Source organism: Amphiprion ocellaris, chromosome 21 (assembly GCF_022539595.1).
Source record: "Amphiprion ocellaris isolate individual 3 ecotype Okinawa chromosome 21, ASM2253959v1, whole genome shotgun sequence".
In the NCBI taxonomy this organism is placed as follows: domain Eukaryota; kingdom Metazoa; phylum Chordata; class Actinopteri; family Pomacentridae; genus Amphiprion; species Amphiprion ocellaris.
The window spans coordinates 14,165,082-14,181,199 of NC_072786.1; the positions used below are offsets into that span (position 1 = coordinate 14,165,082).

A 16,118-nucleotide genomic window follows, 5' to 3' on the forward strand; every position below is an offset into this window, starting at 1 on the left:
ATTTGTGGAAACAGGCCACCACGTCATGTTGAGGTGTGCAGGTCTATAAATCTCTGCTGGAGGCTGTGATTCCCCTCATTGATATTCAGCAGAGGTGTGTGGACTTACCTGGACAGCTGAACTTTTCCTTTTGCAGCCTCCTAGGAACATTTTGTTGTCTGTTTCATCATCAAGGCTGGAAACAAGCAGGGATGTGCGGGACAAACATTGATCTGCAAAACAGAGGTTAATTTTACAGTTGTTTTAACGCACTTTCAGGCTATTGTTACGTTTTTAGACATCTGATTATTGTAGAGACTTTGCTGCGCAGTAAGAACAAACAGTAGATGTCTTTCATTTTTTCGAGCATTTTAATGAGAAGTAATCAATTTAAAAAGCAGTTTAAACAGTCTGGACTGTGTTATGATAAGGTGGTGGAAGTGTCAACCAGCTAGGAGGAATGTTTCTCAATGGCAGACCTCTCCCAGAGTCCAAGAGAAGGAAGATGATTGAACTGGCCTCTGAGGGAGTCCGTCCGAGTCAGATCTCCAGGATACTCCGGGTACGCACAAACCAAATGGCACAAAAAGAGCATTTCCAGGCTTTAAACTACAATATGTCGGACTTTGGTCACATAGGTTGCTTCGATCTTACTTAAAGTGATGGAAAAGTTTCAGTGAATCAGAATATTAGTGGGTTCTGTGCGTTTTTCTGAATACGTTGCGCGTCTTTTAGGTGTCCAACGGGTGCGTCAGTAAGATCCTGAGCCGCTACCGGCGCACTGGACTCCTGGAGCCGAAGACCATTGGAGGGAGCCGCCCTCGGCTTCTCACCCCCGGTGTCATCTCCACGATCATCCAGTGCAAGAGGGAAAATCCAACCATTTTTGCGTGGGAAATTCGTAAAAGGCTCGCAGCAGCACGAATATGCAAGGCCTCCAAAGTTCCCAGCGTGAGTAAGACTGAAATTCAAACCTTAGTTTCGTGAAACTAAAATGTTTTCCCCACAACCTGATGGTGCTTTTTGCCCACTGTTTTTCTGCAAGGTGTCGTCGATAAATAGGATTTTAAGAAAGATCCACTTGGACCACGGACCGATGTGTATGGAGGTCAGCGCGCACATCAGGGCTGAACAGGGTGAGTCACCTGGAAAAGGTTAAAAAAAAAAAGTGAAAATGAGCTGAAACCATTAAGAATCTGCACATCTGTGTTAAAATGTAACCCAAATAACTTGATTAGATTTTTTCGCACTAATTTATATAACCAAACCTGTTGGTTTTCTACATATTGTTCATCAAATTTGGTGAACCAACAAACAATCTCAAAAAAGAGAATTATTGCACCAGCCTAAATAAATTGCTTCAATTGGTAGCCCACAGTTAAATAAGCTTATCCAAATTAAGTGAACAAGTATTATCAGTGTCACTGGTTTAAGTCAAATCTATTTCAATCATGATTCCCCTCAAATATGCATTTTTAAATGCCGCAAGTTAAAAGTCAACAGGAATTCCCAATTTTACCAAGTAAAATATTTACTACACCCAAATATAAAATGTAAAATATCTTTTTGTCATTGCATTTGTGCTGTTCTGTTATTTTCTTTACTCTACTGCCCAAAGAAAATGGTGGCTGAAATGCTGCAGAAAGAAACCGAACATCAGACACACAATGTAAATGGAGCAAATCTCATTTCAGCATCTTCACTGAAATTAGAAAACCAGTTTAAAGGAATAAAATGTAATCTGAAGTTGATAGAATTCAGAAAATGAGACTGCAGTCACCAGTTGAATATGCTTTACTTTCAACCGCAGCTCAAATACATGTTTTACCGTGCAGAGGAGTTGACACGGGGACTGTGCATTACATGTAATCTCTGTGTTTGTGTACTCACAGATTTTTATTCTCTGGTTCAAGAGGAAGTGAACGAGGTGGAGATTTTTCAGACAGTGTGCAGTAATGAGCAGAAATCTAAAAGCGTCCAGCACAGAAACCGCACCACCTTCACCCCAGAGCAGACCAGAGCCCTTGAGCAAGGTAACCTTTCAGTTCATGTATGCTTCAAACCAACACAAAACTGCATTTTTACTCTCAGAAAAGTACTTAAACATGTGTTTCTACCTTCCAAATCAGAGTTCTCTCACAGCCGGTATGCTGATATGTACACAAGAGAGAAGCTGTCAACTGAAATTAAGCTTCCTGACGACACCATCAAGGTAGATTCATCCTTTTTTTATCATCAAAATGCTCGTACAGATTCATAAATTTGATCCTTTTGTTCTTGAGATGTGTTTTCTGTCTCTCCAAGGTGTGGTTTTCAAACAGACGGGCCAAATGGAGGAGGGAAGCCAAGCAGAAAAGTAGCACACAGTGTAAGTGTATGAAGGTTTGCTTGTGTTTCTTATTTTAGAAATAAAAATCACTTTACAAAGCGTGTGGGAAAGTAAGGCAGGGTGTGGATGAGTTTAGGTTGAGTAATGTAATATCCTCTGAAGTGAAGCAAACACAATTGGAGTCAAGAGTGCATGCCAAGTATATGCAAGGATAAGAATATGCATAATATCATAATTCAGCCAAAACAAATGGAACTGAACTGAACTGTACTGGAAAACCTTTCGGCACACATCCATTCACACCTCAACACTATCTGACAAAATGAATTTCTCCATAACAGCTGCAGACTTTCAACAGCAAAGAGATCCGGTTCCTGTGAATCCTGCAGTGCCACAGAGCTTCATATCTCAACAGGTACAGTGTAAATCACATTAGACAAATTTTAAAGCCCCCTAATACCACGCCTGTCCAAAAAAAAAAAAAAAAGTCGCCACTTGGATTTAACTAAGCAAATAGGTAAGAGCCTTCCACTGCATAATTACTACAGTGATGAATACGTTTCAGCTGCAAAAACTTATTTAATCGAAGCTGATGCAGTAAGAAGCTTCTCATTTCTTAATCAGCCATGTTGGAACACATGTCCTGTGGTCATGGAAAGGATGTTAATCTGTCTCATAAGGGTCAAATTATTGGCCTGCATCAAGCAAGAAAACAACTAAGGAGATTTCTGAAACTACTAAAACTGGGTTAAGAACCGTCCAACGCATTCATAAAACCTGAAGGATAGTGGTGAACCATCATCTTCAAGTAGTCGGAACAAATTCTTAGATGATCGTAGGAAATCAACAGTAGAACTCACGGCTACATTTAATAGTGAAAGCAAGTATTTCCACACGCATAATGCGAAGGAAACTCAAATGATTGGGACTAAACAGCTGTGTAGCTCTAAGAAAACCACTGATCAGTGAGGCTAATCAGAAAAAAAATGAAATGGCTTCAGTTTGCTATGGAGTATAGAGATTGGACTCTGGAGCACTGAAAGAAGGTCATGTGATCTGATGAGTCCAGATTTACCCTGTTCCAAAGTGATGGACGCATCAGGGTAAGAAGAGAGGTGGATGAAGTGATGCACTCATCATGTCTAGTACCTACCAGCCTGTGGGGGTTAGAGTTATGTTCTGGGGTTGGTCAGGTTCAGCAACATTATGTTCCCAAAGAATGAGGTCAGCTGACTACCTGAATATACTGAATGACCAGCTCTTTCCATCAGTGGAGTTTTTCTTCCCTGATGGCAGAGACATGTTCCAAGATGACGATTCCAGGATTCATGGGGCTCACATTGTGAATGAGTGGATCAGGGAGCATGAGGCATCATTTTCACAGTCCAAACTTCAGCCCCATTGAGAATCTTTGGGATGTGCTGGAGAAGACTGGAGAAAATTAATGCATCTCTGGACAGAAATAAATGCTGTGACACTGCAGAAGCTTATTGAAACGATGCCACGGTAAACGCGTGTCATTCTCAGAGCTAAAGGCAGTCCAACAAAATATTAAAGTGTGCGACTTTTTTGGGGGGGGGGATGAGCAGTGCATGTATTGCTTTGTATAAAGAAGTCATTGTTTTCTGACAACCTTAGAACTGTTTAGTTGTTTGATAAAAGATTGATGACAGGTTTCCTTTTCACTCCCAATCAAATGTGTTCAAACTGCATTTCCAAAGTCCTACTAAAGCAAATAGCAAAGTTCTTGATTCAGGGAGGATTGTTTTTTTAATCTTAATTTAAGATTTTGGCCTCTCACAGAAGACAGGAACATACAGTATAATCATATTTAAATTGTTTGTGTTGATTTGAAGGTGACAGCATTGTTGGACCTTCAACTTGGGGGGGGGGTCAGAGCGCAGGGTCAGCCATGGTACAGCACCCCTGGAGCAGGAAGGGTTAAGGGCCTTGCTCAAGGGCCCAACAGTGTCCACATCAGGGTTTGAACCTCTGACTTTTGGATCAGTAGTCCAGAACTTAACTGATGCACCACCACTAAAGATAAAACCACCAAACCTAAAGATAAAAATCAGAAATTTTGTACTTTTTTGTACAGCAATCTGTATAGACAGGTTAATGATATAAAATCTTATCAGTGGATAAACTGTCTCATTGTTGTAAATTCTGATCATTATATTCAGATGGTCTTCTGCTCTGAGCTCACATTCTGTTTGCTATGTGCACAGATTTGAGGTTAATTTAAAGCCTCAAAAACCTTCAGTTCACTGAGAAAATGTCAGAAAAATCTATTTTATTAACCATTTTCTGGAATTTAGCAGCAAAATTTTCAGTTTTCTTGATGAATTTTCTTCTTTTTCCATCAACACTGACCTCAGTAAAAGCACAGAAACAAGCTGAGAATCATTTAGAGTTGCTGAGGATGTTTTTCTTTCTCTTTTTCAACAAAGGCCGACTGTGAGAACGTCTCTTTGTACAACACAGTTACCAGGAAGTTACAAACTGGCTACTTCCTCCCAACAGAAACAGGTAAAGTTCTGCAAAGCTAATTTTGGTCACAAAAATGTGAAATAGCATGCATAGCATATATATATTTGTCTGCACCTGTCATTGTGGCACTAAAACCTTCTTACTGCTGTCAGATTTCTCTTACCATAGCAGAATGTATTTCCTTCTCCAGCTATTGGTTGCTCTTTGTTTCCATTTTTGATTGCTATCATTTTGTCTCTATTTATGTATACCATAATAACCCACTGTAATAAATTGCAGCCAGATTCGACCACTATTGCACTGTTTTGTCAAAATATGGTTAAAGACTGTAAAATCTTTTGCTTTTTTGAAGCAAAAAACAACAATTACAGCAGGCTATTGTAAAAAAATGTCAGTATGAATTAGAAGAGAACATGGGCAACTAGAATATTATTGATCACTTTGCACTGATGCTCTGAGATAGGCTGTTTTTACCTTTTGCCTTGAAAATACATTTAATAGACTACAATTTGTCTGGCATTGCTACCTTTGCGTAGATGTTCCAGATCCGTACAAATGTTTTTTGCCTTAACGTTTATCCTTCATTGCTTTAGGTGTTTTGGTAGATTTCTATTCTGGATCAAAAATATAATAGTATTTACTCATTTTTAAATTTAAAAATGTTTTAATTAACAGGTAGCTACAGTTAAATTAAAGTGGCACCACAATATAAATAGACATTATAGAAACATCAAGATAAAGTCTAGTTACAGCTTTAAACAGTAAATGACATATTTTACTGTAGAGTACTCTAATCGAATACTTTAATTCCGGATTTCAAGTCCTTAAAAACTTGTTTTTATGCGACCAAATATTACATAATTCATCATTTTAAATACCATTGATTGCAGATGAAAGACAAATACAAACTATTGCAAATTTTTGTTAAATACGGTCTTATAATTGTTTGACAAAATAAACTAATGGTTTCGTTCTTTTTTTAAACTAATTTGATGCACAGGTATGGGGAATTGTGAAACATCCATCCCTATCCCGGCTTCATTTCTCCGTCAGCAGAGTGACATAATGAACCAGAGCATAGATCAGACTCCACTGGGTCTCCACAGAGACAGACTCACATTTCCACTGGTTCATCATCACTCAGAAACCAGGACGTCTCTCCCTCTGGCAGCTGATACAATCAGACCAGACGGGCTGCAGTGGAGCCAGCAGCCTTTGATTTGGACAAATGAGAGGTTTCTGTTTTCCCAGGATGCGTATCGCTACCTGGACTGAAAGTGAGAAAACACATTTCTAACTTCAGTGAAGAAGGGAAGAACTCTCCTGTGACTGAAGCTGTTTCTGGACTGCAGGGAAACATTGTGGCCAGTAGAGGGAGACAAAGGATTGAAGTTACAATCTTGTTTCTCAAACTTTTTTTCTTTTCTCAAATGAACTGCAGCTTCACTCATCACCTTTGTCTGTTGTAGTACAGGTAGTCACACTAATTCATATGTTGAGTACTATACAAAATGAAAAAGGTTCTTTTAATCTTTAATTGGTTAAATCAAATAGTTAAATAAATCCATTAAACTGTCTTGTAAAAAAAGACTAAGTAGATGCGAGATTTGATGAAAGCTAGTAGAGAAAATTCTAATAAACCTTTTATTAGCAGTGGTGTTTCCAGGAAATAAGGCATTATTCCCAATTAATCCAGTAAATGGCGGCTCTGCTTGACAGGAGGTCGATTTTAGAGGCTACGTTTAGCACTGACAGAGAATATTAACAAAATAAATTATATCTGGATGTTTGAGGACAACTTTAACTGCATGTATCTGGTCATTCATTTCATGTTCGAGGACTTGTTGACTGTAACATAAATCGCAGCTCCATGGATCATTTGAGGTTACCACCTGATGATATGGACGTTATCTCTTTTATAGTCTTGGGCTTCGCCGTTTGTTTTAAGTGCAGAACGAGGTTAAGGCAACCTTCCAAGATCTCCGTCCAGAGCGAGCCAGTGGGAGATTCTATAAAGCTTCAAAAACGTCTAAACATGACTCCATATCTGCTCCGCTCGGTATCACTTTTTATGGGAGCAACAGGGCAGAGGCATTGAGTTCCTTCATATCCCTTTACTACAGTGAAGAGACAGTAAGACTCGCAGTTTCTTGATAATTGGCCTCCGGGGGAGAGGTCGGGATCAGAATGCAAACAGCTTGGTCAGCAGCGTGGAAGTGGCCTACTGGCAAAATGACCCCCGTTGGAATACAACACCGTGAAGCCAGATAGGTAAATGACATCTCCACATGACGGCGGACGTAAGCGTTGTGATCCCAAATTGCTTTCTTTCATTTCTTATTTTATTGAAATGTTCTCAAATCTTGCATGAACTGAGGCCAACTTTAGTATTGCTGAAAACGGTCAAGGCTGAAACCAACCGTGGTGGAAAGTTACCCAGTCAAACATTGTACTTAGAGACATTTTTCAGGTACTTGTACTGTACTTGAGTATTTTATGCAACTTTATACTACATTTAAGAAACAAATATAACTTTTTTTATTACATGATATTTATTTGACAGCTCTACTTGGTACTTTACTGGTCAGGATTTAGCATTTAAAATACATTTTTTTTTAATGGATTGTGTGGTTTCCAACCTTTTTGACTGTTTGCAGTTGTACTAAATGATGATTTTCAAATGATTTCATTCTTGTTTTAATTTTCTCTGATTAGGGAAAAGATTTGTGTAGTAATACAGGCGTTTTCTCCTCCTTTCCTATTCTATTTCATGACTCCTCATATTTAATAAAAGATGAATTTGAAAGTAGCTCTTCCTTGTTCTCCTACAGCAGCAAAAACTTGCTGAAGCACTTCTCCATCACTATTAGGAATCTATTAATATTGTATATATGTAATAGTTTGTCAAACAAACAGCCATTTTTCTGCAGATTGAGTATTTTCCGTTAATAAGTTGAACGATTTCTGTTTTATGTTTAATTTTATGTCTAATAGAGACTTATTCCATTGTTTCGTTGCTTCTTTAACTTAAATATCTGAACATTTCTGAGTCACAGATTACGCACAACTCTGTCCAGCGGCTATTTTTGACCTTAATGTAATAATGTGACACAAATATTAATCTTACATCTGCAGCATTTAGTATATCTTATCTCATATTGAGCAACCGAGTGCTGAAAAGCGCATCCAAGTTCCACTGTCTTTCCCTTAAGTCTGCGATGTCCAAATTCGTTATCCAAATGTTATTATTTATGTCTGTCACTGGCTGTATGGACGACCCCTGTTGCTTCAGCCACTTAAGAATATTTATTATACACTAGAATTTGCTTCTCGGAGTGATGTAAGGCCTGAACTGCCAAAAACAGAGTAAATAGATTCCAGACAGTGACTGTTTCTGGCATATTCCTCACATCAGAGAATGTCAAACGTAAAGAATGAAGGTTCAGAATGCAGCTGAACGTAATGTCAAGTTGTTTATTAAAATAGAAATAATACAAAGGCTACAAAATTCATTGATATAAAACAACTCACTAACACAAAATAGCAGCTGTTACATTTATAGTTTACAAACATATAAACAGAATGATCAGGAAATAAAAATACTTAAGTATGATATTTACAAAAATTACAAATTGACATTTACAGAATGTAAGAGGCTATTTACATGAAGGTAAATTAAATAACAGTCACGACATCTTATTTAGAGCATGGTCGACGAGAAAACGGATCGGTTTACACAACAATTATGTGATCTGCCACAAGAATATCTGGCATTTGGTTTCACCTATTTATCCAGCAAATGACCTGCAATGAAGCTTCCTTCCTTTAATCTGACACTTCACAGACTTTTACTTTGGTTGTAAACTGTGCAAGAATTTAGCGGACTGCATTCACACGACTATATTATACATTAGGGATGCACGACATGGGATATTTCCAACTATCAGATATGCCAAGCTCATTCTGGAAAATCACAGATGCTGATGAATGAACATGTTCTTTCCACGTTATTGCAAAACATCAAGATTTACATCAGTATATTTTTCTACAGATTTTCCTTGTTTTGTTCAATTACAGGCAAATCTTGTAAAATCACGAGAAAAATTTATTAATTTACATGTTAATTATTAAAAAAAAAAATCAACTTCAAGAGTATGTATTTTTGCAAATAGTTTTACAGGTGACCATGAAAATATTATCAAAATAAATCACCCTCAAAAATGACTTTACACATAATTTTCAGTTATTTTCACTGATTTTGCAGGGTTATTTTCTGGGTGGCACCCTTGCTGCCATTTTTTAATGGATTTTTTGTTGTTGTTTTTACGGTGTGGAATTGACATATCATGTCTACTCTTATTTTGAAGGCCCACAAAATACTATGCTTTCTGAATGCAAGAGAAAGCTACTGTAATATATTAACACATGCCATATTTAGTTTTTATGTAACATTTTACCAAAGTCAAAAGACTGTAAAGTGTGATTTGATTTGATCTGATAATCTGTAAAAGTGAAGCATGGCACAGTCTGTCGATGTTCATTTTGGGCTGATGCCATTATTTCATCATTTTCAAGCATTTACCAGCCAATAGTGATGAAGACGCCAATATCATCGTGCATCCCTATTGTATATAATTCCTTTTTTCAAAAGAAGTAACATGAGCACTAATCAAAAGAGTCCCTCTCCTGTGGGAAAGAACAATCCACTGTCTTAAAGCCCAATAATGTATTAATATTTGTTCCTCCACTGCACCAGTTTCCATGTGATATTTAGAGCAGTAATTCTAGATCTGAGAATCATATTTTTTCATGTCTGCACTGTTGTTGAATGAGAAGCACAGGGCCACTCTAGCATCATTTAGGCATTTATGATAAGTGTATTTTCGGAAATTGTGTCAATCAGGTTCTGATAGTCTTAACAAAGTGAAAATCATAATCAGGAAATGTTGGTGTTTAACAGCTCATACATCTTATTTATAACTGACGCAGTTCTGTCATAATTGTTCCTTATAGATGAAGCTTTTTTGAGCTGAATTAACTGTCTATTAGCTCATCAGCATAATTTCATATTTTTATGCCCTTAACTTAAATGTTGGACTATAGTTTTTGTATTAGCATGGGTATTTGTTTGTTTGGCAGATGTGTGTTTAGATGTGTCCAACTCTTAAAGTCAGACTCAACTTCAGAAGTCTGACTGTATCAGGTATAATGTAACCACTGTGTTATTTGGGTGCCTAGAATTCTCAGAATAAAGAAACCACAGTCTAAATATCACATCAAAATATGGGTTCATTTCCAAACAATGTTCTCTGCTAATTAAAAAAATAAATATACATTACTACTACTTACAAGTTACCAGTTTCTTTAAATATTAAACATAATCAGAAGCACAAAAAAGCCAATCTGACATTACTAAGTGAGCCCAAAATATTCCAGATCTATAAGACCTATAAATCTTACAGCACGGCAGAACCATAATAAATCTGCAGGTATGTACACACGGAGTCACTTTCCATGAAACAAAATAAAGTATAAAACATCCTACTGACCACACACAGCCCACCAGGGGCCACAGTTCCCTCCAAACCGGAGACCAAATAGCCATGTTATATTTGGCATGGCTCTTCTCTCTCTCATGCTACAAATATTAGCATAAGATTTGGAGCAGTTTGCTCAGTCCTACTTAGACTCTCTCATGGGGAAACTAACAGTTACAGCTAAATGGGGAAAAGGTAGTTCAGCTACTGCACACAATTAGCACTATCAGGTTTGCCAAGGCTGCTGCAGTTGGCTATTCAAGCAGTGCATTCTACATACAGAACTACCAGTATATCAGGAGACAAACTTGAACCTCTGGTTTAATCACTATTTTCTCAAAGGGAATCTAATACTGAGCTCATAGTGACACTTTTATCCTTCTATTTTCCTACTTTTTGGTATTGTTGTAGTTTGTACAGTATCATAAAACCAGGTTTGTTAACACGAAGGAACCATTTTTGTAAAAAAGTAAAAAGACACGTTTTGTAGTCCAGCTCAACACAGAAAAAAAAAAGAAAAATCCCAGTCGAAGAAGGCGACCAAAAGTGGTAACCACCAAGGAATTGGGTTCAAGTATATTCCAGGAGATAATACTGAATCGCAAGTGTCATTGTCTTTTCTTGCATGGCTTCAGAAACTCTGAACATGTCAAAATACAATTTGTTCGCTGTCCATGTGCCCAAGACTTTGGTTGTAGAAATGGCGTTAAGGCTAACTACCTGAATCTCCTCATCTGCAAAGTGGAAGAAGGCTGCGAGATTCCATTTCCAGTCTCCAATCAAAAGTCTTTGTCCTCTTTGTAAAATGACAAATTCAGTCACAAAATCCAAAAATGGCCACTTTCCATGAAGTGATTTTCCTTATTTCTCCTCCCCCATAGTCCACATTGTAGAGGTCTCAGAATTTCTTGGCCCAAGTTACCCCTCACCTCTTGCAGGCTTCATGGGGTAGTTTTTCACACCACACCATCAGTTCCTCTCCAAACTGGGGTAAAGTTTAAACACTTTATATATCCACTCTGAGTAAAAGGCAACGTTGACAAAAAGCGCAGGCTGTGATGAGGCACATTTTGTCCTTTGGATGCTCACACCAATTATGACCTTGCGTTCATGCTCCTGACAAACGAGTGGACCACCGTTGTCCTTCTGCAAGAAAATAATGTACAAAGGGCATAAGCATACTGCAAAGTATCTGTATTTGTGTGTAAAAACACTGATGCAATGCTTAAAAGGTCAGTTCATCCAGATTACAAAAACAGATTTTGCAATTTTAGCCTTAGCAGAGTCAAAAAAAAAGTACAGAGGGCTAAAGGTTTTTAAGATGAGCATCATTGAAACAACTGCTGCCAACCCCCAATAAAATTAAAAGTAATAAAGGAAATACATAAAAAATAAGTCAGTCAAAATAATGTACAAATTTTAATGCCGACCACTTTCAGTGGGACTATTTCTTCCAAAGTAAGCTCCACTGAATCGTATTTGTATTTTTTAAGGAGTGAAATGACCCTTTAAGTGTTACAAACTCATGCTGTCTTTATGTTTCAAGATCCTTACATCACATACACCTTCTCCTCTATTGCCACCAGCACATATTCTGCTTTCCCCAGCATCCCCTTTGATTTGTGAGCACATGTCATTGTTGACCATGGGCATGGTCACAGAGTTGAGTGCTTCATCGTATCCTGTATCTGAACACAGAAGGAAACAAAAACCATGAGCGGTGAATGTTACAGAAAGTGTTTCGTTTAAATCGTCATTAACATGGAAAGTGATTGGGCATGTGGGTGAAAGAAGTCAGTACTTTTGGTTTCCCCCCATCCATACATGGTGCAGTTGGTGCCTTCGGTGATGTGACACTCTTTTACTGGGAGATGAATGGTGGAGGCACCCTCAGACACAGGGGCAGGACTAGAACAAACAGGAGTGGTCATGAAATATAGGCATAAAGTATTGGTTGCACACTAAATGGCTCTTATTTAGGTCCTTTCAAAATAAAACTATCGTAAAATTATCTAGCAAAACAATAAAAAACTGTATCTAGACATCTTTAATGGGGTGAAAACAGGTTTTTCATCCTTTTAAACCTCTAGAATTTGACGCTAATGATACTTATTATGATACACAACATCCCATGTAACCGGTTTATACGGTAATATCAGAAGATTCAGTAGGAGTCTACTGACTAGTTGAGTACTTACTCTGCTAGTTTCAGCATAACCAGATTGGATCCTTCAGGGCCGCAGATCAGGCGAGAGATCCGCAGCCTTGGGTGGCTTGAAGACTCATTGAGGTAGCGCAGACCGACCTGAACGCTGTAATCTCTGAGATCTGGAACACTGACAACAACAAGGACCAGTGTAAGAGAGAATCTTACCATGTTTGGGACTAATTGAGTCATACATGCTCAATGTGGACACCGATTCTGGAGAATAATAATGACATGAAAAGGTGACCAGACTGGTTTCTTAGGTTTGTTACATATAAAACCCCTGGAAGTCTGAATCCATGTTTTTGACATGGTCATTGATACACTGCAGGTACAAGGTGGAAATGACTACTTATTTCACTTGTGATATGTCTTAAAGTTTACAAAACAAACATCATATGGATGTGTTGACAAAGTTAATAACTTGATTATCATTAGACAGGATTTTTAAGTTACAGTAAAGAACGTGAGTCTTTTTCGCATCTACAGCAGCTTTACTTTTAAACACTTCTAAGACATTGCAACACCTTCAACAATTCTGAAAAAATACAGTTTTGAACACATTTCAGTATTCATTGATTTCCAACTTCTTCAAAGACAAACATGATGTTGGTAATTGTAATAACCCTTTGCATAGGCTACCGGAAATATGTACATTTTAAGGTAGAAAAGCTGGAAAAAAAACAAGCCGGAGCACTACACTACAAACGCAACCTGCTGATCTACTCCATATGTAATATTTTCAGTATGCTCAGACATAGGGTACTTTTCATTAAAGCTACTGCTGCAGATGACTGCAGTGATACTGTGATATCATATGCACAAAATGACTGGCAGAAGTTAAACAGATGTGCAGTCTAAAACATTTTGTCCGTTTCTTCAGGCAGGTCTGTCTGGGAGTATGTAACTTCCAGTAAACAGATTGCATCGTGCATGTTCGCTCTGAACAATATTAAACAGAAACAGCAAAATAGGCCTGTTTGAAAGATTAGGAGCAGATTTAAGTCAAACGGAGAACATGAGGAAGTAACAGAAGGTGGAATATTACCAGGAAGTGAAGCACTGTTGGTCTGTCAGAACCCAGTCTTCTCTGATCAATGAGCCGCCACACAAATGAACCCTCCTAAAGAAAAGTAAGATGATTTTATTCATTACATAACTTTGCATAAATGATATTCTGAAACAAAATGCACATAAAAAAATGACTTACTCTCTTTGGATGCTTACTACCCAGCTGCCATCTGTACCCCGCACTTGATGTCCTCCAACTATTCTGGTGTTTATATGGACAAAGCAGGAGATCTTGGGCCTTGTCAGACCTAAACAAGGAGATATACTTGATGCTGTATGTTCGATGGATGCATATTTTTTACATTTCAATGGAAAAATGTTTATTAGAATTTCAAAGGCAGCCATAAAATATAATTTGTTTAGCCAGGTAAATAGCAACAGAAGGATTTGATGAAAAACATCGAAAGGAAAAGGGATTAGATCAGAGATAAGAAGAGGAAGGTGAAAGCCTCAAAAGCAAAAACGTTACTCACTGTTTGGTTGAGAAGCCACTGTAGATTCACCTGATAGAAGCAAAGAAAAGCACAACAGTAAGAAGAGACCCCACAGCACACAGCAGCAAGAAATAATTCAGACCACTACAGACCATACATTGACACACTAAGTCTTAAACCTCAGTGAAAAGTACAACCTTTTATACTTATAAAGACTTATCTCTGCATCTGAATCATTGTTGGAAGCTATCACTGTCAGCAAGCGCAGCAAATAAATTTGCTCAAGACCTCAAAAACTTCACGGAAGACATGTTTCACATTATGGAAATTATTGTGCGGCCATTCAAAAGAGGCTCTTCAGCACAGCCAGATTGAAACCAGCCAAAGAAAATGTTGGGTCCAGCGGTCCGAGTGTGTGTTTTCTCAAATAAAAGGATGGCAGCAGAGACCCGCATCTGTTTGCTGTTTGAGCATCGTGTATTCTCTGCCAACTGGACAAAACCACAGCTAACATTACGTAAGCCACCAGGCAAGCTGTGTAAAAACACAGTTATGACATTTCAGTTGAAGTCAACAAAGGCTGCAAACCTAAAGCACTTGTGGTATTTCACTGCTCTACACACAGACAACAAACAGTCCTCTTCTGCCATTACATGCTTTTACAGAAGTCCTGTTTGAACACTCTGAAAGACCCATGAAGTTTTAACCTTTGAGTTGTAGATGTAAAGGAATCATGTCATCTTCAGCCCCTTTCGGTTTAATAACAAACTGTCATTTTTTGGACAAGTGAACAACATTTCTGACCTGGTTTTCAAAGACTATTTAACTATTATCAGGAAGCTAGCTTAGCTTAGCACAAAGACTGAATACAGAGGGAAAAGTCAGCCTGTCTCTCTGGCAGAAAAATATGCCTACAAGCACCTTTAAAACTCATTTATACGTTATATCTCCTTAGTCCGGACAAAAAATGATGAGTAAAGATGAAATGTTGTGGTTGTACAGGTGTTATGATGCTACGTTTTGAGCCTTTAGAAAATCAATCCTGTGATGGGAGGTTTTAGCCAGTCACAGGTCTCTTCACTTTTTTAGAGCAGGTGAGGTAAAATAAATAGCAATAAAGTCTACTGTGACAGCAGGATGAGGTGGAGGACTTTCACTACTGATCGTGGGTTTTAAATTCTGAGTGAAGACACATATGAATGTTGACTTTTATCTTGACTATCTTTGCATGTTTAAAGTGCGTACTTGTCTGGTTTTGAGGGGCTTAGAACAGAGAGGGGAGAGCTGTATATTTTCAATTTCTGCTTGTTTTTTCATTTATTTTTTTCCCCATATTTCTGGCTTCTGCAGCTTTAAAAGATGACTGAAAAACTGCATCAGGTGCGTAATTCATAACCCCTTTCCTCAGTTAAACACAGATGTGTCTACTTAGAGAGTTGGACATTAGAGGATACGAGCTTATTTACGTCACTCACAGTGTTTCAGTTTGCAGTAGTCCCAGGCCAAGCGATTATTTGGATTGGTGTAACACCAGGGGCCATGCTTGTCCCGGTCTGGGTTCCGGCAGTAGTTCTTCTCCAGCCCTACATAGGATACTGTAGAGTGAGAATCCCCACTGTAAAACACACAAATACAGATTCTCATATTCCATTTGTTATTTTGCACACAGTGTATCAGAACTAACACTGGGTCACGTCTCATAAAGATTTACACACTCTCACCCTCTAAAAACACACAAGCCTGTGTTAACATGGACCTTCGCACACACTGTCACGCACACATAGCGCGTATGCATCGTAAGTATGCCTGGAAAGTCTGACTCTGGCTTTCCTATAGTGCAATGAGTCCTCTGCATTTGCTGCACAGAGCCCGTAGAAGGAAACAGAGTTTTGCGAAGAGTGCTCATGGGAGTATGAAAGTATGCAGTCTAAGCATTCAGCGGGGCTCAGACCAACAGGAGCCACATCCTCCATGGAACGATTTGGTTGTGCTCTCGATTGGTAGGAATTCACATCTAATCGCGGTGTCTCTTTGCAACGTTCCACTTGGCTCTACGAGAATTAAACGTAATC

General features: G+C 38.3%; 2 protein-coding genes across 3 annotated transcripts in view; one reads left to right on the top strand and one right to left on the bottom strand.

Moving 5' to 3' along the window:
- Nucleotides 1-7,597, top strand: pax4 (paired box 4). Its single transcript, XM_035945005.2, has 10 exons — nt 1-225; nt 411-541; nt 715-930; nt 1,025-1,115; nt 1,872-2,012; nt 2,109-2,191; nt 2,284-2,347; nt 2,650-2,723; nt 4,759-4,837; nt 5,799-7,597. The coding sequence occupies exons 1-10, from the start codon at nt 192-194 to the stop codon at nt 6,071-6,073; spliced, it is 1,188 nt and encodes a 395-aa protein (XP_035800898.2). The 5' UTR covers nt 1-191; the 3' UTR covers nt 6,074-7,597.
- A 661-nt stretch (nt 7,598-8,258) lies between these two features.
- hgfa (hepatocyte growth factor a) overlaps nt 8,259-16,118 on the bottom strand; it is a 29,825-nt gene continuing 21,965 nt past the window's right edge. For both annotated transcript variants that reach the window (XM_023263301.3, XM_035944927.2), the window contains exons 11-18: nt 15,522-15,661; nt 14,086-14,115; nt 13,752-13,860; nt 13,590-13,664; nt 12,534-12,671; nt 12,137-12,243; nt 11,890-12,023; nt 8,259-11,481 (exon numbers count right to left, since the gene is read on the bottom strand). In XM_023263301.3, the coding sequence (XP_023119069.2) occupies nt 11,305-11,481; nt 11,890-12,023; nt 12,137-12,243; nt 12,534-12,671; nt 13,590-13,664; nt 13,752-13,860; nt 14,086-14,115; nt 15,522-15,661 (910 nt within the window). In that variant the 3' untranslated portion in view covers nt 8,259-11,304. The remainder of the gene's footprint in view (nt 11,482-11,889; nt 12,024-12,136; nt 12,244-12,533; nt 12,672-13,589; nt 13,665-13,751; nt 13,861-14,085; nt 14,116-15,521; nt 15,662-16,118) is intronic.